At 38.9% G+C, this 25,407-nt stretch overlaps 1 protein-coding gene across 2 annotated transcripts in view; it reads left to right on the forward strand.

Annotated features, from left to right (window-relative positions):
* The window catches only part of LOC138743673 (lysine-specific demethylase 3B-like), a 189,182-nt gene that overhangs the window by 44,803 nt on the left and 118,972 nt on the right, over positions 1-25,407 (forward strand). For both annotated transcript variants that reach the window (XM_069899247.1, XM_069899246.1), the window contains exons 2-4: positions 10,239-10,403; positions 10,868-10,981; positions 17,354-17,456. In XM_069899247.1, coding sequence (XP_069755348.1) covers positions 10,239-10,403; positions 10,868-10,981; positions 17,354-17,456 — 382 coding nt within the window. The remainder of the gene's footprint in view (positions 1-10,238; positions 10,404-10,867; positions 10,982-17,353; positions 17,457-25,407) is intronic.

Genomic DNA, 25,407 nt, shown 5'->3' on the forward strand with positions numbered 1-25,407 from the left:
CAAAATGATATTGGAGACCGTAAAAGGAACAAGTTGATTATTATATAATGGCAATCGCCCAGACCATTTATTTTTAAGCCCCATTTTATCAAGTTTACTCGTCCATAGATTCAATAAATGTTTCAATATTGGTACATCATAAGTTCGTAACAAATTTTTATTCCATCGAAACAAAAATTCATGTGGAGATTTTTCTAAAATAACTGCCAGTTCTATCTTTGCCCAACTGGGCGGATCCTCCATATTCATTAATGCGCTAAGAAATTTAAATTGAGCTGCCTCATAATAATATTGAAAATTAGGTAATCTCAAACCTCCAAATTGAAAGTCCCACATCAATTTTTTCATTGCTACCCTCGGAAATTTTCCCTTCCATAAAAATTCTCTAACTGCTTTATATAAATCCTTTAAAAAAACTTTTTTTTTAAATAAGGAATTGATTGAAACAAATATTGCATCCGAGGAAAAATATTCATTTTTATAGTATTAATCCTCCCCAATAAACCTAAAGGTAAATCCTTCCACTAATCAAATCTAGTTTAATCTTTTTTTATTAAAGGAAGGTAATTAATTGAATATAAATCTTGATATTCTGTATTGATGTTAATTCCCAAATATTTAATTTGCTTTGTCCACTTCAATTTCGTAATATTTTTATAAATCGAATAATCTTCTTTACAAATTTACAAAATTTGACTTTTAGCCCAATTTACCTTATAGCCAGATAATTGACCATAATTTTCTAAAGATTCTTGGATTGCTGGTAAGGAAATATCAGGATCTATCAGGTATAATAAAACATCATCTGCAAATAAATTAATCTTATATTCCTCATTCAAAACTCTCATACCCTTAACATTTTCATTTTGACATATTAACTGTGCCAAAGGTTCAATAACTATAGCAAATAAAGCAGGTGACAATGGACATCCTTGTCTAGTAGACCTTGTTAAATCAAAAGATTCTGAAATCTGTCCATTAGTAGCAACTCTAGCCTTCGGACTATTATATAAAGCCTTTATCAATCCAATAAACGAAGAACCAAAACAAAATTTCTCAAGTACTTTAAATAAAAACTTCCATTCCACTCTATCAAAAGCCTTTTCTGCATCTAATGAGACCACTATTGGATAATTCATTTGAGATTTAAATTTATTTATCAAAGTAATTAATCGCAAAATATTATCAGACGCATATCTGTTTTTAATAAATCCTGTTTGATCTTTATGTATTATTTTAGGTAAATATTGAGCCAATCTATTAGCCATAACTTTAGCCACAATTTTATAATCTATATTTAACAACGATATTGGTCGATAAGAAGAAACCTGTAAAGGATCTTTATATTTTTTGGTATAACCGTAATTATTGCATTAGAACAAGATTCAGATAATTGAAAAGTTTTATAAATTTGCTGTATTACATTCTTATAAATAGAAGATATATCAACATAAAAATTCAGTGAAGAATTTTCTTGGATCTGATCCTTCCATATCTTCTGGCAAACCAACAATTTTTATATTATTCCGTCTAGATTGATTCTCCAAATAATCAACCTTTTTCTCCAAATTTTTATTCTGAATTTGTAAAATTTCAATTGTTTTATTTACATCTTGTATTTGGTCTTGTACCTCGACTATGCCTTGATCACAACCATCAAGTCTTTCACTCGTTTCAAGCTTAAAAGCTCCATAATTAACCATCTGTTGAGTATTAATGTCCACCAAAGTATTAAGTTTTGTATTAACCTGAACTAAAGCCTTACCTATTTCTTTTATTGTAGAGGATAACTTAGATTCAAGATTCTTAATAAGCATATCTACTGGAATAGATTCAGGCACAGTAGGATCTTGCTGTTTCTGTATAGCAAAAGGGTCTTCTATTTCCTTTGGTTTAACTGCTTTTCTTATAGTATGACTACATGTGGAAACCCCTGCCACAACCTCCTCAGCAGTATCTGGAGGCTGGTGGCCAGGGTTATCCTTAACCCATATTATATCAAATGCCTTCATTACATCGATGTCTGTTGAAGTCTTCATTACTGGAGGTGCATTTCGCAGTGCCACCGCTACATCAATTGGTAAGTGTCTTTTCAGAGTCGGGTCTTCAGCTGGCAGCGTCCCAGCTGTTCTAGCTGTCAAAGATTCACTGACAGCGCTCACAGCAGGCATTGATTCACGCGCACGCGCCTGGGCAACCCTTTGTTCCGAGGGCTGCCGGGCGCCATCTTTAAAGAGCCCTGCCGATAAAGAGCGGAGCTCCGTTGCCGAATCTTGTACCTCTCTTCCTGGATCCATTCCACGCTGAGTCCTGGCTTCTTGTAAACAGGTAGGCTCAGATAACTTTGGGAAATGCAATTTCTTAACGATCTGTTGTCGTTTTTTTTTACTTTTTTTCAGCAGTTGTACCATTAGAAACTAATTCAACACCTCTAACTATTTCTAAACTTTTTAAAAGTTTTAAGGAGCACTTATAGACAAAACACTAACAAAGAGTCAGGAGAGGACTGGAAGGCACGTCTGTTCCTTACGCCATCTTGCCACGGCCCCATGGCTATTAGTGAAATGTGAATGACAGCCTGCACCGGCGGGCTGCTGGGTTTAGTGACAAGCCCCATGGATGCCAAGCACACTCTCTTCTGTTTCCACAGAACATCCACTTGAGCTGCAACTTTCTGGGGGTCGCTGAAATCTATGTCAGCCAGGAGCGGATGTCCTCAGGCAGTTGCTTCAGGAAGGCCTGCTCAAACATGATGCATGGCTCGTGTCTACTTGAGAGGGCCAGCATCTCATTCATGAGGGCTGAAGGGGGCCTGTCCCCTAGCCAGTCCAGGTGGAGCAGACATGCCCCTCTCTCACTCCATGAGAACCTGAAGGTCTCAATCAGCAAGTCCTTGAAGACGGTGCACACACCTTCCGATGGGGGCTCCTGGATGAAGTTGGCCACCCTGCCTGCTCTGTTCTGGTCCAGGGTGCTCACCACGTGGTAGTACCGCGTGGATTTTGCTGTGATTTGAAGATCTGGAACTGTGCTTCAGACTGGTCAAACCACATGTATGGTTGATTCGTCCTGAAGTTCGACAGCTTGAAAGTGACCACGTTGACTGCTGCCTGTTCGCTCATCACTGAGTTTACAACACCAATTGTAATGGCGTGCTACTCAAAAGAAGTCACACATGTAGTGTAGTCAGGTTAAGCTCTGAGATTTATTAGGACTGAGGCCGAACTTTTATACTTTTCCTATGGCCCCCTTGACTGATGTCACAACGTGTATAACAAAGTGGGTTTCCCGTGCATGGGTACTTTTCTACGTAACAATGCCTTTCTTCCCTGTGCGATGTTCCTGTCTGTTGGCTGCGCAGCAAGGCCAGTGCCTTTAATCTGCCCTTGCCGTTCATCCACCGATTCGCTTGTTGGGCTGCTGGCCTTTGGTTATGCTTGCCACTTGGAGCGCCAGCTTGATCGCTGCCGTGCCGGGTTGCCACAATATAACGTTTCTGGCTTGAGCCCTTCATCTTGCCTTAATGAAGCGCTCAAGCCCAAAATGTTGGTTATGTATCTTTATCTTTGCACTATGAAGTACACGGAACTGCTGTGTTTTTCGAGAATTGTGTTTTCACTTCAACCATGGTGTCTGCAGACTTTTGTGTTTTACTTCTGTCTCTATAAAACTGAAATCTCTTCAAGGGATGCCTACCCTGAAGAAGTTCTCCTTTGCTCTCCGAAGGGAGTTCTGGCGGATTCTCTATTATAACTCCCAATCTGTAATCCCTGTAAATCTCCAAAGATATACCTTGATGAAGGGCTCAAGCCTGAAACGTTAGTTATGATCTTTATCTTTGATATATAAAGTATACTGTTTCACCTGCTGAGTTTCTTCAGCATTTGTTTTTACTCAACCATAGTGTCTGCAGACTTTTGTGTTTTACTGCCAACTTTCCTTTTTAAAAAATGTATTCTCTTTTTGAGTTCTTATGAAAGAAAGATTTGTGATCCAAAACTTTAACCAGGTTTCTTTCTGCAATTATGCTGCAGATAGGTCTGCTGAGTATTTACAGTACTTTCAGATTTTATTTTCAAAGGAGATATGTGATATTTTCACTCTTGGTTATTGAGTTGTAGAGAGATACAACATGGAAACACGCATTTGGTATACCAATTCTGGAACAAACACCCATTTACACTCATCCTACGTTAATGTCATTTCATTCTCCCCATATTCTCACCATTTTCCCTCAGTCCAACTGTTAATTTGGACATTATGAAGCAGTTGGTAGCCAATTAACTTGCCAACCTGCACATCTTTGGAATATGGAAGGAAACCTGAGCATCTGGAGGAAATGGTTACTACACAGAATCTGAGATACAATTGAACCTGAGCCCTCATACAGTCAGCTGCTTGACTCACTGGATCACCCCAAATGGTGTCTCAATAAATTAAGTGGCACAGTTAGTGTAGAAGGGCGACATAGTTAGGGTAGTGGCTAGCATAATGCTATTACAGCACCAGAGACCTGGGTTTGAATTTGATGCTGACTGTAAAGAGTTTGTATGTTCTCCCCGTGTCTGCTTTGGTTGTTTTTGGGCACTCCAGTTTTCTCCCACAATGCAAAGTCATGTGTGGAAATCATCCAGCACTGTAATAAGACAAACAGCAGAACCAATTAAGTGTACAACTGTTTCTTTATTCAGCCTTGATAACGCTAGCGGGAATGAGGGTACAAAGAATGAGTGGACAATGTCACTCGTTCCCTGCATTGAGCCTCACTCCATTCATTCACCATTTAGGTACATCTTATATAAACATGTAATTTCAGAAGTTATTTGCACAGTTTCTTGCAACTGATTTTTCCTGTTTTCATAACATCTGTCCTTGTTGCTTCTCTAGACATGCAACTTAATCGACTTTAGAAAGGCTAATCTTGCAAAACTTTGGTCATTCTATATTTGTCTATTTGAGCCATATCTTTTTTTTTTATTTTCAGACATAGCAAGGAATCTTGTACTGATGAAACTTTGCTCATTCTATTGTTTGTGAATCTTTATCTGTAAGACTAGCAAATCTTTACTAGTCTACACACAAAGCAGAGGCTCCCTCCCTTAATATTTGACATTATTTTACATATTGGGTTAGAAGATTAATGTATTACATTGATGTATTTGGGTGGCCTGAAACGGAAGTGCTTGTTAACATATTGTATCTCTAAATATATTTTTTAAAAACACATTTTTGATGCTGCTTCATGTTAAGTAACTCATCTAAACACCACATATTCCTCCTGACAATGGGAAGTCACAGTTAAAATATTTTTTTAGGCAAACATGTCCACATTAAGAAATCTTGGAAATAGTTTGGTGATAAACTGTTTAACATAAAACAGTTTTGTTTTCTGTGTTTAATGCATTACTGCTAATCTGCTAAAATGACATAATAGTAGAGTAATTGGTAATATGGTATCATAGCTCACAGGGATCTTGATTTGGTACTGTCTGTAAGGAGTTTGCATGCTCCCTTTGTTTCTACATGTTTTTGTTAGGTACTGTGAAAGATATGCTGGTAGTTGCAATAAATTATGCCTTAGTGTAGGGGAAGTTGCAAAAGAATCAAAGGGAAGTTGGGGACCTGTCAGAGAAAATTACTGTAGGAACCAGGGAAATAAGTAAAGGTGAGGGGGGATTTAGTTCACCATTACCATCAACAGAGATTGGACATGATATAATTTCTCCTGAAACGTCAGAAATAGCTTGTGACACCACATTTGTATTGGATCATTGCCAATTTGACAAGTCTTTATAAATTTGCTCTTACTATGATGTGTGTATGTTTATCTTTATAAAAACTTGCAAATTGATGTAAGTAGCTTGGTCAAAGCCCCTGAAAACTTCTCAGCCTTTATTTTCTTCAATGTTTAGGAAAGCTATCAGGCTTGAACAGCAATGTGGACCCATTTTTACAAAGACACTTACTTCTGTTGTTCACAAAAACAAGTGGGTTGATTAATCAGTATGTACTTAGCTCATTTTTATGAGCTTTCGTAAACATCGCAGATTTCATGATGTTTAATAGAAGTTTTATTGCTGTACATTTTTTCTCCCAGTAAATGTAGCAGTTTACAGAAAACACCAGAGATGCTGGCAGTGTTTCTGCGCTGGCAAATCAAACAGTTTGTCTGAACACATCCTACAATCTGGTTCAATAATTCAAGTAAGGCAGGCGATGAAACTGATAATTAAGGACTAGACATTCTACATAAAGAAACGCTAAATGCTGGCTGAGTTGATCAACAGAGCTTGTCTCCCTACTAGTGGACATATAAATTCCTGAAATTATATTGATAGAATGGGTGGGGTGGTGTCTCAAGAGTTTCTACACTTCTTGTTTTAAAGTTCTTAAGGCATCCTGAAGTGGTGAAGAGTGCACTATAAATTTGGCTTTTTTTTCATCAGGCCTCAGATTTTGTCCATAAATTTATACTGGTGGTACACAAGCTATTTTGGAAATCTTTGGATTCTAACTGGTTCATTGAGCTGAAGTGACTGTGTAAAAGGGATTTGTAACCCAGTTTATGAATGTCCTTGCCACACTTATCGACACATAATGCTAGTCTTCCATTGGTGACGAGATACGGGTAACTTTCATTCCAAAACAAAATATTTTCAAATAAAATCTTTGAACTATTAGGGCATCCATCTAATTCACAGGTTTGGCTAATTCTGAGTAATACAATTTGGCACACATTTCTCAGTGTCTAATTCTTGTAATATTTTACCAAGATTTTGTTTGACCTTGCAACTTTTTATTGCATTGCAGTTATTGTAAATAGTGGTACAAAACATTTACTTGTTGATGTGGGAATAAGAGCTTGTTTATTTAGTACAGTTTGACTTTTTTCTGCTGAAACCAGGATATTTAAAGAGCCAACACACAGCCTCATCCCCAACCTTTATAATTCTTTGACCTCAGTCAGATAGCAGACTCTTATTGATCTGCCCTAAGAGAACAGCATTCCAGTTGCTCTCAGTTTCCTAACTGGGATCATTCCAGACTGTTGCCATTGGCATTTGTCAGCACTGCAGGTTTCTCCAAAGTGCAAACAGTATAGAGTGGACTTTTGGCTTTGAAACATTTTCCTAGCAACATCTTTCCAGGAGCAGCTGAAAACTTTTTCTTTGTTCTTTTTCATGTACTGTTTTAATCTTCCTGTGGAGAACAGGATCTTCTGTCTTAGAACCATAGAACACTACAGCACTGAAACCAGGCAATTCAGCCCCTATAGTCTGTTCTATCCATTATCATCTTTCCATTACTACAACATCTTGCTTATTCATTATCAACATTCTCTCGCAGCTGGAATATTGTTACTTGTAAGTGTGTCCCCTTTAAAGCTATCTGCAAATATCACAGTTAAGACGTAAAGTGCTGAAAGTTAATACAAGATTTCATCTGGGGAAACCAATGTTCTTTTTTTACACATACAGCACAGTAACAGGCCATTTTGGCCCATGAACCAAAATTATACCCAATAAAGCTACAACTCCTGGTACATTTCTAATGGTGAGAGGAAACCAGAGCCTCCAGGGAAAACCCACACAGACATGGGGAGAACATACAAACTCCTTACAGACAGCGTGGGTTTCGAACCCTGATCCCGATTGCTGGCACTGTAACAGCATTTTGCTATGCCAACTGTGCGAATGTATAAAACTTGCAACTGAAGATCTCAATAGGCACTTTTAAACTGCAGCACCTGGGTAGCCCTCCTGGAACCTGGGTGCAATTACTGGGGCAAATGTGCTGGAAGCACCTTTTAAACTACAGGGGGGATCCTGCCCCCGCGATGACACGGTAAGTCACGTACTCATGGGACTAAGTGTCCCTGCACCCCGCCCCCACTGGCCGTCAGTCGCATGGCCCCCCCGTTAGTTACCACCCCACCCACTGTCAATCACAACCCCCAGTCAGTCACCCTCTCTTCTCTCCCCCCCCCCCCCCCCATCAGTCACCACGCCCACTCCGTAATGTCCTGCTGGCATGGATGTTGAGCTGTCACTGCGAACTGGAGTGGCATTTGCAGCAGTGGCAGTTCATACCCCCCCCCCCCACTCTTCCCCCCCCTCCACCCTCTCCCCTGCCATGGTAGCGACTTCTCTCCCCCTGATCGCGGAAGGCACTTCAGCCAGGAGTTTCCCTGTGGTGTCAGTACTTTTGCGCTGATGTCATGGGAATAATCTGGTCAGCCACTTACGTTTTCAAGTCGCCAGTGTGGACACTACCTGTTTAAGTTTAATTGGGTTCCTTGACTACCTCAGAGGTGGATTAGGACCACACTGACTGGGTCGGACCCTTTCAAGCTGCTGCGAGAGTTGGGCACTAATCAGGCAAATTGCCCAGTTAACCCCATTTTACACTTCAGCCTGAAAGAACCTAATCTTTATGCATAACATTAGGGTTACCAATGTTTTATAAAGCCATTGATGGATAGTAAAACATTTTCCTTGATTCAGTGTCTTCAAGAATTTGTAGCATCTCTCCAGTGACATAGTATAATGTGAATAAAATTTTAGAATAATTTAATAAAGTTAGTTTAGTTATGCAAATCAGAAGTTCTCAGTAAGCTCAACTGCAGATGAGATACAAGTGAAAAATGTCACTTTGTGTAATGCACCTGATAAAATCTTTTTGTATATTTTAAAACTGCTACCATTGTGGCTATTTCTTTAAAAAGTTTTAAGATTTTTTTTCCTAATTCTATCTGTGTGGCATCTTCGATATTATTTAGAATTTGTCTGAATGAAGATTAAGTTAATCATGAAGTAGTAACAAAATTAAAACATGAAAGTTTGCAGGAAGTGGTTAGATGTAAAAACACAAAGCTGGAGACACTCAGCAGGTCAAACAGTGTCCTTTATATAGCAAGATAAAAATACTGTTACGGAGTCCAGAGGACCCCAAAAACCAACAGCAATAGATATGCATAACACAGGGTTACTTAAACAAAAGTAGTTTTCTTATTATAATTGAACAAGAAAACAGAATTAAACTTTAATTTATTACTTAACCTACCTAACTACTTAATCCCCCCCCCAATAATAAGCGCAGGTGTGTGTAATGTATATTTAAGATTAGAAAAGTTCTTTGGATCACAGTCCAATTGCACTGGTTGCAGGCAATTCTTGTACTGTGCACAGAAGTTAGCTTTAACAAAGTTCACCAGTCTTTGGTTCTTAACAGGCAAATGGTTACCACTCAGGAGGGTTCTTGCTGGTTTTCAGAGAGAGATTCCTTTTCCAGGACATCTGCAACTGATTCCTTCTCAATCATCCTTACTGACGAAACTTGCCCCCTTCAGGGTTCCCCAGATGATCTTCTTTCTTTCTTTCAGGTCACTTTTCAGACCGCCAATCTCCTCCTTTGACCAGGCAGCCTTCCAAAGTTTGCCAGCTTGCCCCTCTGGAACAGATTTCTGTCTCTTTCTCACCCTCCCTCTCTGAGAGTAAAACTCTTCTCCTCTGCCTGCAAAGATCACATGCTCTCCCAGGCAAGCTGCTGTCGATACTTTCTGCAAAAGTCCTGCAAATATTCTGTGTTTTAAAATGTGTGTGTGCAAGCTGCTCTAACAATTCCTCTCAAACCACCTCTAAATAACCTGTCATGGTACATAACTGATGTTTCAGGCTTGAGCCCTTCATCTATGTATGGAAAAGATGTCAGCAGGCATCTGAATAAAAGGATAAAGCAGGAGGTAATAGATAGGGAGGAAGGGCACAGCACCACGCAAGGGGATAGAGAAGGGAAGGGTTGGAGAGCTGACAGTGGTAAGTGAGGGGGGTAGGGGGGAAGGAGAGCAGGTTAAAGTAGATGTTAATGCCATCTGACTGGAGAGTGCCCATGGAAAATCAGGAGTTGTTCCTTCAATTTGCAGGCAATCTTTGTGGGATAATACATGAGGCCATGGACAGTCATGAATAAGTACAGGAGGGGTCCGCTGAAGGCCAAGGCCAGCGAGGTCCAGTGCTGTGGCAGTGTGAGGGCTAGTTGTCCCTGATATCGCCACATTGAGGTGAGGGAAGTAACAAAAGCCTATATAAACTATATTCAGAATTTGGATCATTATGTATTCTTCACTTGGCTCAGTGAAATTGAAAAAGAATTTCTGTTATATGTGATGTCATGAATGTAGTCTGATAATAAATCTGAATCTAAATATGATTGGTGTGGAAATTAAATTTGGATTGCAGGTTTACGTTGACTTTGATGATTCACGGTGGAAGAAGCATGCCTGGGTGAAGGTTTATGCTGAAGATGTCCTTGTTTTCCTCGTGGAGCATACTCTAGTGTGGGCGCCCAGGAAAGAACCAGCCCAACAAGGAGGAAGGCTTAATGCTAATCAGTGGCCTGCATTGGTGAGTAAATTATTTTTTCCTCCACTTAAGAATAATGTTCTAATGATACATGTTCTCTGCATCTTTGACTGATTTGGACTGGTGGTTGAACTATTAATGTTAACTTCATGTTAAATTCTAACTCCGTGTTAAAGGCGGACTCAATTTTAGCATTTAAGAAGAATTTGACAAATATATGGATGGGAGAGGTATGGAGGGCTGGGTACAGGTCAGTGGGACTTGGCAAAAAAAAAATCTGGTTTGGCACAGACTGGAAGGGCTGTCGGGGCCTGTAAGTGTATTGTAATGTTCTATTCTGTTCTAGTGCATCGGAGCAATGACTATCAGTTTCCAATTAACTTTGCTTGCACATTCTCGGAGTTTGTCTTGTATTTACATAACAAATCACATAGCATCAGTTTATGTTTAAGAACATTCTGCAATTATTGCATCATCCTTTTGTCAAATTTGATTTGTATTTGCAGACCTACAAGGCACTGGTGGATAAAATAGGATTGGGTTCCATCATTCCAGTTGAGTTCTTTGGTGACAGGGTAAAGAACTTTGCCACTGATGGTGCTGAACTCCGCTTGTTTAAGGTAATTTTGTTCCCTTATTGACCAACCTTAAATCATAATGCTTTGTATAAACATCATACTTTGTAGCCTTTGTTGTTTCCTGTTTACTTGTTCGTACAAACTGCAATGCGTATTAGAAAATGAATTTTGATTTTAATTTCTCACATGTTTATATAAAAATTTACTATAATATTTTGCCTTTTTGAAGTCCTATTCTGACTAGTCAATGCAACTCACTTTTCCATCTTGCTCTGATAACTCATTGAGATTCTTAAAGTAGAAATGGTTGGCTTTTCACATTGTGCTCTTTGGATGATACCAGATTGTTGAAGTTCAGATTTTTAATTGAAGGGAGTGAAGGTTGTTGGTTCATTATTTGAACAGTGAGTGTAGATAACTCAGCATGTTTTTACTACTATGGTTACGACACATTAATTGGAGTGCTAAAGACCAAAATGATGTGTTACTTCACAGAAAATTATTTCTCTTTAGATACAGAATTTCTTCAGTGTGCAGTGCACTTCTCTTCTGCAAAAGTCACCCACCACTCTTTTAAGATTGGAGATGGTGCTTGACAATCATGTTTCACATCTCCATGATGTGAATACTTTTCCCCATTTAGAGTAGGAAAGCAAAAAGTGAACATCAAATCTGAAACAAATAGAAATGGTGGGCCTCACCCTTAAGAACTGAACCTGTATTTTCAAACTCTCACTTAGGGAAAAGAGAATTAAAAATAGAGCAGAAGACAGGAAGAAAGGCAAATTTGTTAAGTGGTGCTGCATATCAGTCCAGTAAGGCGTCAAAGAAAGAATTCTAGTTAGAGAGCATTTGATTAATACAAAAAGAAATAAAATAAAACAATTACATCTAGCCTGCAAATTTGGCAGAAAGTTAAAAATGAAGACTGTTGGTCACACCTAGTAAGACAAAGAGAGGCAACAAAGGTGTTGCTCAAATTCTTTACAATTATGACAATTTTTGCATCTCCAAGAATTAATATAATATCTCCTCATTGCAAGAGCAACTTTACCAAAATTCCTTGGGTGCACAGAAATAGTTTGGAATCTTGTCCAGTGATGTGGAATATGATAAATTACTAGCTTAAAGAATTTGTTAGTGCTTTCGCTAGAACAAAGGTTAAGGAGTGCTGTTCAAAGCCAAGAAGAGTTTTGATCGAAGGGGCAACTGATCCAAAGCTTGAAGGGTCATTTAACCAGAGGACCCTATTTTGAGAACAAATATTCTGGAAGGCATTGCTTCTAATTGTGAAAAAGCAGATTCAAGTGTAAATTACTGATGTAAAAAATTATATTGAACCATTGGCTATCTAGCATCGATTGTATTAGTTACATTATCTCTACACAATTTCATCCATATGTCTTTTTGAATTTGTATATTTAAATCTTGTTCCCACTTCAGTTTAGTTTTATACAAATCTTTCTTTTCCTTTATTTCTTGTAAATTTTTTTCATAGTAGTTACAAATCTTCAAATAAGAAAAATATCTGTTATAATGTATTCAAATTGACTATGCTTCGGAAGTTTCAAGTCCATTCCTACTTTCTTCTTCAATTATGGTCGTAATTGATAATACAAGTACGCGATTTTATCCGGAGCCCTTGGTGTGTTCCGAATTTCGGAATTTTCTGTATTTCAGAAAGCCCACCCTAATTGTCCTGCCATATCCATCCCCACCCCCTTCCAGTCGGCCGCCTCCCCCAACCGCTGGTCTCTCGGCCGCCTGGACATCTCCCCCAACCTCCAGTCCCTCGGATGCCTCCCCCGATCGCGGTCCCTCGGCCGCCTCCCCTGACCGTCGGTCCCACTTGCCGGATTTTGGAGCTTTCCAGATTTTAGATGTCCGGATAAAGGATTGGGTACCTGTATATAAATATTGTATTTTGTAATATCCCATATTTTTTCTTTAATTGATCAAATGTCATAAAAATTGAACCTCTAAAACAATCGTATTTTCTGTATACCTTTTTCATACCAATTGTCAAATGAAGAATTATTCATTGTAAACGGAAGAAGTTGATTTTGTCTTAAAGTCATTTGAGCCAACTGATAATTCCTTATTCCTCTTTCAACATGTATCTCATTCCATATTCAAAACGTTTTAAAATTGGTACTACTTTTCTACCTTTAAAATTTTCATAGTTCCATTTATACAATATTTGGTCTGGACTTTCTTCTCCCATATTATTCATCTCAATATCTACCCAAGATGTTTTTTCTTCCCTTTGATACCAAGAAGACAAAAATCCCAATTGAGCTACCTTATAATAACTTTTAAAATTTGGTAATCTCAAACTTCTTTGATCTTTTTTCCATGTCAACTTTTCCATACTACCATGGCCGATTTTTCTCTCCATAAAAACTCCCTAATATTCTTATTTAATCATCTAAAAAACATTTCAGGCACCCGAATTGATAATGTTTGAAATAAGTATTGAATTCTTGGAAAAATATTCATTTAACCACAATTCACCTGTCCTATTAACTTTATTGGTAATTCCTTTCATCTTTTTAAATCTTCCTTCAATCTTTTTAAAAGTGGTACATAATTCAATTTATACATTTTTACATCAAATGTATTACACATGCTATAAATTGAATAAATTTAATCTAAATTTTTCTGCTCCTTGTTTTAGATGTAAAAAAAGAGGATAGTATTTTCTTGCATTCAGTATGGTTGTGTGAAAAGGTAAAAGATTTCTGGAAAGAATTGTATTAAGTTAGAAAAGATATTAAAAATGAAGGTTAAATTAGATCCAGTAATTTTTTTTGTTGGGTAATATATATGAAGACATTAAATTGGAACTAGATGAATATAAAAAGAGATTTTTGAGACTAGCAACACCAATAGCGAGAAAGTGTGTAGCTAAAATGTGGAAATTGGAAAGTAAAGTAAAAATAGAATGGTTTAATGAAATAAAATATCGTCTCCCATTAGAAAAAAAAACATAAAATGAGAGATGATTATGACAAATTTTGTCAAATGTTTGAGCCATATCTGAGATTTATGAATATAGATTAATCCAGAACTTCTAATCCAATTCCTCCCACCACCCCCCCCCCCCCCCGAAAATATAGTACTTTCATCAAGAAATGTGTTATGGTATTATTAATGTAGTTTAATTATTACGATGAATGTGTTTTTTATTTTCTATCTTTTTCTATCTGTAGGGGTTAGGGATGTGGGGGGGTGACAACTAAAAATTATTTAGTACCTTTTATGTAATGATATTGCAAGTTAATTTGAAATGTATGAAAGGTTCCAAAATAATATAATTTCCTCAGTGTTGAAGTGTTTATGCTTCAGCAGAGAGATTTTTATATTTTGAAATAAATCCTAAATATGTACCAAAAATACTGTAAATTTCTAAAGAGGATGAAACTCTTGAAAAGAGAAATAACCATCTCACGGGGGTAAAAGTTGAAGAATTTGGACTAATCGGTTCTTTCTGAGTCCTATCAGGGTCAGAGATGATAGTTACATTGTTCCTGTAATTTCTCACATTATCAGGCTGTTCATTGACTACAACTCAGTGTTCAACACTACCGTATTTTTACGCATATAATGCACATGTTATATGGGTATTTTACAAACTAGGTTCCCCCGTGCAATATGTGCATGTTTGCGCTGTATGAGAATATTTTTATATGTTGAAAGAATGCACAAAATTAATAATGGGCGTGGGAAACGTGCTGGAAATTTATAGCAAACGGCAATTTATAGTGGACATGGGAAAGATGCAATTTATAGCAAGTGTGGGAATATTATAGTGAGTATGAGAATATAATAGTGGCAATGAAAGAATGGGAACAGTTTATAGCGGACAGACATGGGTAATTTTGATCTTGGGAATATCTCTTTGTACTGAATGCTATGATATTCCTATAAACAGGACATTCTGGCCAGTGCCATCCCTGAGGGAGGAGATTAACATATCAAGTGCCTCTTGATTTGAGACAACATTAGAATTAAAATCCTGCTTAAACTCTTCAATCCGTCTTCAATCTATTGAATTGATTTCCTCTCCAAAAATTGTTAGTGTTGCAGCAGGATATCATCTCTATAATGGGTGATTGACACCTCTGGGGAAGTTGATTGGGTGTTAATTGCGGGAATCATGGGTCCTCTACCGGCACCACCTACGGCTCCTAGAACGCTTCCACCAGCGTTGTCTCCGCTCCATCCTCAACATCCATTGGAGCGCTTACATCCCTAACGTCGAAGTACTCGAGATGGCAGAGGTCGACAGCATCGAGTCCACGCTGCTGAAGATCCAGCTGCGCTGGATGGGTCAAGTCTCCAGAATGGAGGACCATCGCCTTCCCAAGATCGTGTTATATGGCGAGCTCTCCACTGGCCACCGTGACAGAGGTGCACCAAAGAAAAGGCACAAGGACTGCCTAAAGAAATCTCTTGGTGCCTGCCACATTGACCACCGCCAGTGGGCTGATAACGCCTCAAACCGTGCATCTTGGCGCCTCACAGTTTGGCGGGCAGCAACCTCCTTTGAAGAAGACCGCAGAGCCCACCTCACTGACAAAAGGCAAAGGAGGAAAAACCCAACACCCAACCCCAACCAACCAATTTTCCCCTGCAACCGCTGCAATCGTGTCTGCCTGTCCCGCATCGGACTTGTCAGCCACAAACGAGCCTGCAGCTGACGTGGACTTTTTACCCCCTCCATAAATCTTCGTCCGCGAAGCCAAGCCAAAGAAAATTGCGGGAGATTAACTGTGGCAGATACCAGAGTATGTGCTTTGTCTCATGTCCCATTTAAATGTAAATTGATTTTTATTAGTCAGAGTTATATGCGTGTGCGTGTTATACAAAAATATTTTTACACAATTTATGATTTTCTGCATATTATATATGTGCACATTATAATGAGTGAAAATACGGTATATCACTAGAAAAAACATGATCAAGCCAAAAGATTCTACGACTCTGTCTCTCTGCATCTGGATTTTCGACACCTCATCAGCAGACACCAATAAGTGTGAATCAGCAATATGGCCACCTCCATGCTGATCTTCGACATGAACACCCCAAGGTTGCCATGCTTATTCCCCTTCTGCACTCACTGTACATGCATAACTGCATAGCCAGGTCCAGTTCCAACTCGATTTACAAATTCACTAATAACACCAAGCAACTGGAAGTGATGAGTCAGAATATAGATCAGAAATCAAAAATTTGGTTGACCAATGTTACCAAGACCAAGGAGCTTATTGTTGATTTTAGGAAGGAGAGGCTGAGGCTCCATGCAACTGTCTGCATTGTTGCAATGGAGGTAAAGAGGGGTGGAACCTTCAAATTGTTGGAAGTCCATATTTTAGATCTCTCTTGGGGCCAGCACTTTGGTGCAAATGTGAAAACGGTACACAGATACTTTCTAAAGACTCTGAGGAGATTTGCCATGACATCAAATACTTAACAAATTGTCAAAAGCATACTGATAGGTTGCATCACAGCCTGGATTTAGAATTGAAAAGCACAGGAACACAAAAGGTAACAAGCATAACCAGGTCCATCACAGGCTCCAATCTCCCATCCATTGAATGGATCTTTGAGATGCTGCCAATTGCTACCTTGGTTATAGCTTCTCCTCACTCTTACCTTTGTGTAGAAGTTACAAAAGACTGAAGACCAGCACCTCTAGGTTCAAGAACAATTTTGTTCCAACAACTATCAGGTTCTTGAACTTGCCCTTGTTTCATTAACATGGGCTGTTCCAACTCCACAAAAGAATTGTCTGTATTATTGCAGTCACTTTTTTTTTGCACTAAGATAACTGAATATCTGTGAGTTTGTCTTTTTAAATTAATTTAAGTATACTATTGTAGCTTTTTACATTGAGTAAGAATTTTGATGCAAATGTACATTGCATAATGTATGACAATAAGATCATTATAAGTAAAAATGTCCTGAGGTTATCTGTTTTAACTAGTTTTCAACCTTCTTTACTTTCAGGATGTTAATTTTTTGTTTTACAATTCAGAGTAAGGGCCCTCTCATTTCACTTAGGCGTTTCTAACTAACCTGTGTTTCCAAATTTTTTGGCTCTTACCCTTATGACTGCACTTTTGTGGACTAATTTTTGTGTAAAATTATTTTTTGTTGAAACCATGCTACAAACACATCTGCTGCACTACTGACAAAACCATTTAAGGCAAGAAAGGAAGCGAGGAAAGTTTTGCTGATAATGTTACGTACATGTCGGTGAACACCAAAAGTGTCTTTACAAACCTCGTGTAAATATGTATAGAGCTGACAGTGTACAGTCTGCTGTTAGACATATATAATCCTTTTAGTCTCATTTGTTTGTTTCTTTTCCCATCACCTTATCTGCAGTATTTATATTTGTTTTTGAAGGAGGATTCTGATAGCCAAAATCCCATTGTTCAGGATAACCAAAAGCTCCAGGAAGCAATGACGTCTTGGATAAAAGAAAAGAAAATTCAAGAAATCATCAGAGGTAATTGTAGGCAAATAGTATCTTTCTAACATCAATTTTGTTTATCGGAAAGCTTTTCTTTGGAAACAAATTTTTGATAAATTCTTTGAATTTATGTGTGGTATGCAAATATTTGCAAATTTGTCAATTGGTAGTTGCTACAACTATTATTTCTATCCTTTTTCATTCATTTATCTAAAATGTATGTATTTTTAATTGACATAATCATTGAGAAGTTTGGCATTCATTTTTATTTAAGATTTAGATCTGTAAATTGACTTGAAAGGTCTCATTGGGCAGGATCATGGTGATAAGGGGGCTGTAATTCATGACCACCAGCTGTGTCACCCTCTGACTGAACTAAATTTTTGTGGCTGCACATCTCCAGTCCTTTTGGAAACATTGTCATTGCACAGTGTTGAGAGGTGTGGTGGACTACGATTAGAGACTTGATTGCAGGGGCAAAAAGTAGGGCCCTGTTCATGGATGCATGGATACTGAATGATTCCTGGCACACAAGCTGTTAAAGGGCTCCCTTGCTGAAATAATTGGGGAAAAAAATGAAAATGTAAAGAAATATTGGTTTGAAGATGCATGAAATTCTATTAATTATTTTTAAAGCACCATGACATTACTTAGCCTTTCAAATAAAGGCCAAAGACTCCAACTATTTGAATGGGGTCACACTTTGATGGCAGGTATGTAGCTGAGGGACAAACAATGAAGTGCATCTGTCCACGGCTTTTTGACGAAAGCTCCTGATTCTCCTTTTAAAACAAAAGGCGAAAAGGTCAAGGTCATGCGCAAACACCCTGCAGCATGTTCCTGACTTCCATGCTATAAAGTCTAGTTCGAAAATTGCAGCAGATGATGCCAGACATTCTGCAACTTTCTGTTGGTTTTATAGGATCTACCATAGAACTATTGGATTTACAACTCAGGAGGTTAAAATGACCATTGCAACTTAAAAGCTTCGGTGGTTTCTACTATTTTTACACATGTTTAGAAGCTGCCTTGTAAAAGTGGATAATCAAATATAAAATTCTCTAAGAATGTTGTAAAAATACAAGCAAGGAGATTGATAACTTAATTTAAGTGTATCTCCAATATTAATAGATTTACAAAATTTTGAATCAGAAACATTGGATATTGTCTGTTATCCCATGCAACATTCTCTCAACTTCATGAAATGTCAGCCATTAAGTAAGTCAGCTTGCATTGCTAAGAGCCAAGGACTTGGAGGACAAGTAATCTGGAAACTATATATTAATGGCCAGCTGGTTCTGCTGACACAAGAAATAATAACTCTGCTATCGTTATTCTAATCAGAGGCTTAGGTTAAGACGGAAAAATAGCTAACTGATGCAATTTAATTATCAGATATCAATGGAAAGTATGATTTGGCCTGAGCAATTAGTTCCATCCTTCCATGTAGCTTATTAGCCCAGTAGCAATAACAAGTTTGAAATAGAAAATGGAGATTATGCTGATAGTCAATAGTCCAGTTCATCAGAATAAAGAGGAATGAAATGAGTCAGACCTGAACAGGACAATTGATGTGATACTTGCCAATGGAAGAGACCAGATGGAATAGGAGAGGATTCATTGACATCATCGGGTGCTGGGTGATGCTTTGTCAGGCCTCTACTGCAGCCATCTCTAGCTCCTGTTTCAGGGGCTTATCCTCTCTGCAGATGGAAATCATGCTCAGTTGGATTTAGATCGGGTGACTGGCTTGGCCATTCACTAATTTTCCCGTTTTTAACCTTTGAAAAACTCATTTGTTGTTTTAGCAGTATGTTTAGGATAATTGTCATGATGTAGGATGAAGCGCCATCAATGTGTTTGAAGGCATTTGCATGAACTTCAGCAGATAAGACCCCCTCAGAATTAATTTTACTACTGCCATCAGCAGTTACATCATCAATGAAGATATGTGCACCAATACCTGTGGCAACCATACATGCCCAGGCCAGAACACCCCCTGAAGTGCCAGTTAATGAATAAGACGAAGGCTGTGTAGTTAACCAGGAATCATGGCTTTTATTAGCAGAAATTAGTGGTACAGTAATGAAAGATAAAGGGTGCATACACAGTTATACCCAAGGGGGAGGGTGTCTTTAGTGGTAGAGATTATAAACGTCCAATGTCAGTAAATCAGACTAAGCACAGCAAGAGACTGACAGCACGACACAGATTCACCACACCCCCACCACCATGTTTCACAGATGAAATGCTCCACACTTCACTCTTGCCATCACTCTGAGACAGGTTACTGTAAATTTTCATGTATAATGCGGAAAAAAAATCCTTTTTCCTCTCAAAAATAGGTGGGGGGGGAGGGTTGCATTATACACGAGAGTAAAATTTTAAATAATTTTTTCTGCAGGCTGGTGGGCGGGTGAATGGTAGTCGGCAGTGCGACTCGGGCGGGCGAGCGGGCGGAGAGATGTGAGCGCGACTCAGGCGGCAAGCGGGCGGAGAGATGTGAGCGCGACTCAGGCGGCAAGCGGGCGGAGAGATGTGAGCGCGACTCAGGCGGCAAGCGGGCGGAGAGACGTGAGGGTGACTCGGGAGGCCAGGTGACCGGAGAGATACCAGTGCTATTTGGGAGGGGACGGGGCTTGTATTATACACGGGGGTAAAATTTTTCCCCTCAAAAATGGGGGGTTGCATTCTACACGGAACACATTATACACTAATATTTACTGTATTCTTATCTGTACATAAGACCTTTTTCCAGAATTCTGGAGGCTCTTTTAAATACTTCATGGCAGGTTAATCTGGCCATCCTATTTCTGTGGCTAACTATGGTTTGCATCCTTCAGTGTAGCCTCTTTATTTCAGTTCATGAAGTCTACTGTGGTCAGTATTCATTGTCACATCCACACCTGCCTCCTTTTGATCTGTTGGAGAGGTGTTTGGGAATTTTTGTTCATTATTAAGAAAAATTTTCTGTCATCAGGTTATCCCTTTGTGATTACTGAGCTCACCAGTATGCGCTTTCTTCTTAATGATGATCCAAACAGTTGATTTTGGTCATCTTAAGGTTTGGGTGATATCTCTTACTGTTCTTGGTTTTCATCTTCATAATGGTTTCTTTGACTTCCATTGGCAGAACTTTGGCCCTTATGTTGGAAAAATGGCAACTCAGACTCCAAAGGTTGTCAAAAGTCTAAAAGCTAGCCAATCTCTCTTACACCTACACCATTGAAGCAATTGAACACATTTGAGTGCTCACAAACACCCATGAAACCAAATTTTCCAATCATGGAGGGCCCAGTACTTGCATGAAATACATCTATCAATTCTCATACCATATCCATTGTATCCAATCCCAGGCCTGTAAACATTTCTTCCATTGTAAATATTTTGATTGAGTTGCTGTGAAACTAGTTTGCAAAACAGTTTTTATATATATTTATCCTCTCTGAAAATAACAATTCATCTCTGTACCTGGAGGAAATAAAAAATCACCATTGCCACCTGGAACCTGATTGATAATTCTCAGATCAGTATCTGCCCTATTTTCCTGCATGAAATTCTAAACCTAAAAACTGAAATCTATGCCTTGTGATTGGAGGTATAGCTCTAAAAAGTGACCAATATGAACAGAGTTAACATTTCTGCAAGTCCAGCTACCACAGTCTTGACTTCCCAATTGTCTCAAAACCTCTGGTTCCTCAGCACATGTAGTAGAAAACTGAACAAATTATTTCAGGTTACCCGAGCTGCAGAATTTTGCAGGAAAAATTGTGGGTAAGGGCTCTAAGCTTGAATCTAATCCAAGATATGTTTAATGCATTGTTGGTAATTACCTGTGTTTGTTAGTTATTAACATATTAACATCTTAAATTGCAGACATGAAATTTAGCGAGAAAAATTAATTGAGAGCCAATGAATAAAAATTGCAATATGTACTGGTGAATTGCAAAAGTAGATCAAGAGATGGTACACGCCATATAAACATTAGGCTGTTTCTGAGTTGTTTAATTTCTGGAAGCTGGGTCTTGCAATTATTTTGATTTGACAACAGATGCGTTAAAAGACAAATTTTCATTACCCCACCTTGCTAGTCAACCAACAAATCTTCACCCTCTTCCCAACAACAGTGAATCTTGAATTGCTTACAAGAGGTTGTATTTATACAGCAGTTTGAATATCGAATGCAGTTCAAATCACTTTGCACACAATGGAAGAATTGATTTTTTTTTAACTAAGAAAATGTGAATGTCAAACCATGGTTAAGAATTTGAAGAGACGACTCGTATCTGTATTCAAGAAGGGATGGAGGGATAAGCCAGGTAACACTAGGCAATAATTTTCTTCCAAAAGGTTTGCTTTCTGGACAAAAAAAAATGGGGATTATGATAGATAGCTTCAACCTGAACATAAAGATAATTTCAGATTTTCTATATCACGTAGGAAGTTGGAGAAACATTAAATTAACTTTTTTTGAATTTACATGTTCTCAGGTTGATTGCACATGTTGCACAACAAATGTGAGGAGCCCAGGGTTTGTCTTGATCACTAATATTACAACCGAAATGGAGCTTGTAGGCATTCTTAACAAGTGCAAACATACTGCAACTTTGAGCCTTAAGCATATATTCGCCTCAAGAATAACAGAATGTATTGACGAGATATTTCAGCTGTATTGAATCTTCCTGAAGACAATAAATGCTATTGTTAAGTATACTCACTATGCTTTTGCCTGGAGAATATATGCATCAACATGCATTCAATCAATAATCAATGTAATGCACAGCATCTAAATATGTGATCTGCTTTTGTAGCCTGTCTGCATCTACCTTGACTGAGCATGCCCAGGCCTAAAGCCAATATTTGCATAGCACCTGCACTGAGTGCAAGCCCAGGCATGCTTGGACTGACCAAAACAGCTTGCTTTGTGCACATTATACTGTAATAATAGATGAAATATTATTATGAGCCCAAAGGACCCCAAAACCCAGCAGCAACAGACATTCACCAAGACAAGTGGCTTTCAAAATAAAAGTTATTTTTAATCAACTTCAAACATGAAAATAGAATCAAACATTAACTTAACACTATACTTAACTAACCCAAATTAACCCCCTTCTAATTCTAAGCGCAAATAATATGTGTGTGTAAATTCAAGAAAAGTTCTTTGGTTCACTGTTCAATCTCACTTCTCCTTCTTCCAAGTTCTCTGGTTGCAGGCAATCACCATACTGTGCACAGAATTTAACATGTATAAAGTTCACCAGGCTTGGTGCTTGAAAGGTAAATGTTTACCACTCAGGAAGGTTCTTGTAGGGTTTGCAGAGATAGTTGTTGCTCCAGGATTTCCACAACTGGGGTACCTCAAGGTCTTGCTGATGAAACTTGCCCCATCGGGATCTTCTAGATGGTAACCTCTTTCTTCAAGCTTCCACAGAGTTCCATTCCTTCCTGTATTTCAAGAGAAACATCAGACAGATAGCACTTCCAGCCATCTACTGCTCTGGAACTTGTTTTCATCAGTTTCAAACAGTTTTCCTTGGATTACACTTTTCAGTTACTTGTCAGTGTCCCACACACTGACTGACTGAGCTGTTAACTCTCTCTTTCCAACTGAAACTCCAAAGAGAGCATGTGACTTATGTCTTGCCAAACCCCCACCTTCCTGAGCAGGAGTTCTTTCTTCTGCTCCCATCTCCCTTCTGTTGTTAGATAAACAAAATCCAGGAGTGACTTTTCTATGAGCATGTTACAGAAAGGATACTGATATGATAGCATGATTCCAGAAAGACAATGATCAAGCATTTTATGAGGTCAGTTCAATTAACACCTACTTGTGAAAGGTGCTTACATTCTCCAAGAGATCCTGCAATGTGTATTCTTCAGTCTTTCAAAAAAGATCTGTTTTAAAATGTGGGTATGTATGTGACCTTCTCTAAATCTTATAAATTCTCCCCAAATATTAATATTATTACGTTAAATCTAAGAAAACAGTATATTATGGTTAATTTTTCGGGTGATTTTTGTGTTCAGCAGTCCAAAATCCAATAAAACACACCCAAAAGTGTTCAGGAAGAAAAATTGTTGTCCAGTGTAATTAAATGCCAGTGAGTCTAAATTAATGATAAGGAAGTTATTGGAAAAAGTCCTGAAGGACAGGATTCATCTACCCTTGAAAAGTAGGGATTAATGCAAGATCCTGCCTGAACAAATGAACTTTTGAAAGAGGAAACAAAGTATATTGATGAGGGCAGTATGGTTGGTGCAGTCAACATGGGCTTGAGAAGCTCCCAGGGAGACTGGTCCAAAAGGCCTGTGACATCCAAGCCAAATTGTTGATTTGTATCTAGAGTTGCCTTGGCAATAGGAGATGGGGTGATGGCGGAGAGATGCTTTTGTGATTAGATGTATACAAAATTATGACATAGATTTTCTCTAAACAAAGTGTCCAAAGCTTGAGGGACAAGGTTTGGGGTAAGGCAGGTGTAGAGAAGATCTGAGGAATAATTTGTTTCCACTGAGAAATTGCTTGTCATCTGGAATGCACTACATGAACCTTTTAAGTTTTATCTCATTGAGCACTTGAAACATCAAGGCAGAGTGGACCACAGAACAAATGCGGTTTAATGTGATGGTCGACATGGACACAGTGGATTGAAGATCATCTTTCTGATTACAATTATTATGAGTCCAGAGTTCAGTACTATTTCATGTCTGAATTCTCCAGTCTTTTTCCCCTATCACGGGTGGCCAAACTTCCTTAATGTAAGAGGCACATATTATAAACCTCTGATGTTTGAGAGCCACAAGACATGAAAAAATATCACATACACAGTACATGCACATTTTGAATAAATAAATACATGTATGTAATAATATTTAAATTAAATTAGACATACAGCTCTGTAATAGGCCAATTTGTCCCTACGAATCTGTGCTGCCCAAATTGCACCCCATTTACCCACACCCCGGTACGTTTTTGAAGGGTGAGAGGAAACTGGAACTCCCAGAGAAAACCCATACAGACATGGGGAGAATGTACAAACTCTACTGGCCGCCTGGGATTTGAACACAGATCTGTTCCTGATCGTTGATGCTGTAGAGATGTTGCGCTAACCGCTACCCCCTTTTCATTTTCATTCATGTATGTCATTTTTAAACTGCTAATTTGTATATGGTTCAATAATGAAAAAGTATATATGCTAAATATTTTCAAAAACCTTACTGATTTTCTGTGGAAATCTTTGTCCAAGGGAACAGTAGAGGCTACCTCATTACATATATTTAAAAGACAGTAGGATAGATTTTTGCAATCATAGGGGAATTATGGGGAAAGGTGGAGCTAGGTCCAGGGCCAGATCAGCTGTGATCACAATGAACATCAGAGCAGGCTTAACAGGCCAGATGGATGACCCCTATTCCGGTTTCTGATGTGTTCTCTTCAGGAACGCTGTTGCCACTGGTCTCTGCAGATACCTGCACCATTGCAGCGTCCACAGCTGAACACACAATGTGGGAAGCTGCCTCCTGCAGCAGGGAGCCAGGCCAGGGGGATCACAGCCCTGCTCCTCTCCATTCCACCCTCCACTCCCCTCTTCCCAATTGCCAGTGGGATGGGGGGAGTGGAGCCTGGGGTATGGAGCAGTCTAACCTTTCCACCGCCTGTTGCCACTCTTCATTGGGACCAGGGCTTGTCCGTGGCCACTGACAGGATTTTCACTGTTGCTGTCAGCTCCAGTTCTGTCCTAATGGCACCAGCATGAAGTCCTCATTGGGGACCCCCTTCCAGCCTCTCCTCCCTGTCTCCATCATCTTGCATCCCACCCCCACCCCCAGAGGGCCTAGACAGACTACCGCCTCTGGGTCATGCCTTGCCTCAGAGCTCTCTTGGCCCATCCCCGGCTTCCCAATCTCTACGGCCACTCTCTGCAGTGGACCCAAAGCTTTGCTCGACCCTCCTACCGCTTACCCAATGTTGGCAGTGCTCTGC

This window comes from Narcine bancroftii, chromosome 9 (assembly GCF_036971445.1).
Source record: "Narcine bancroftii isolate sNarBan1 chromosome 9, sNarBan1.hap1, whole genome shotgun sequence".
NCBI classification, from domain to species: Eukaryota; Metazoa; Chordata; class Chondrichthyes; order Torpediniformes; family Narcinidae; genus Narcine; species Narcine bancroftii.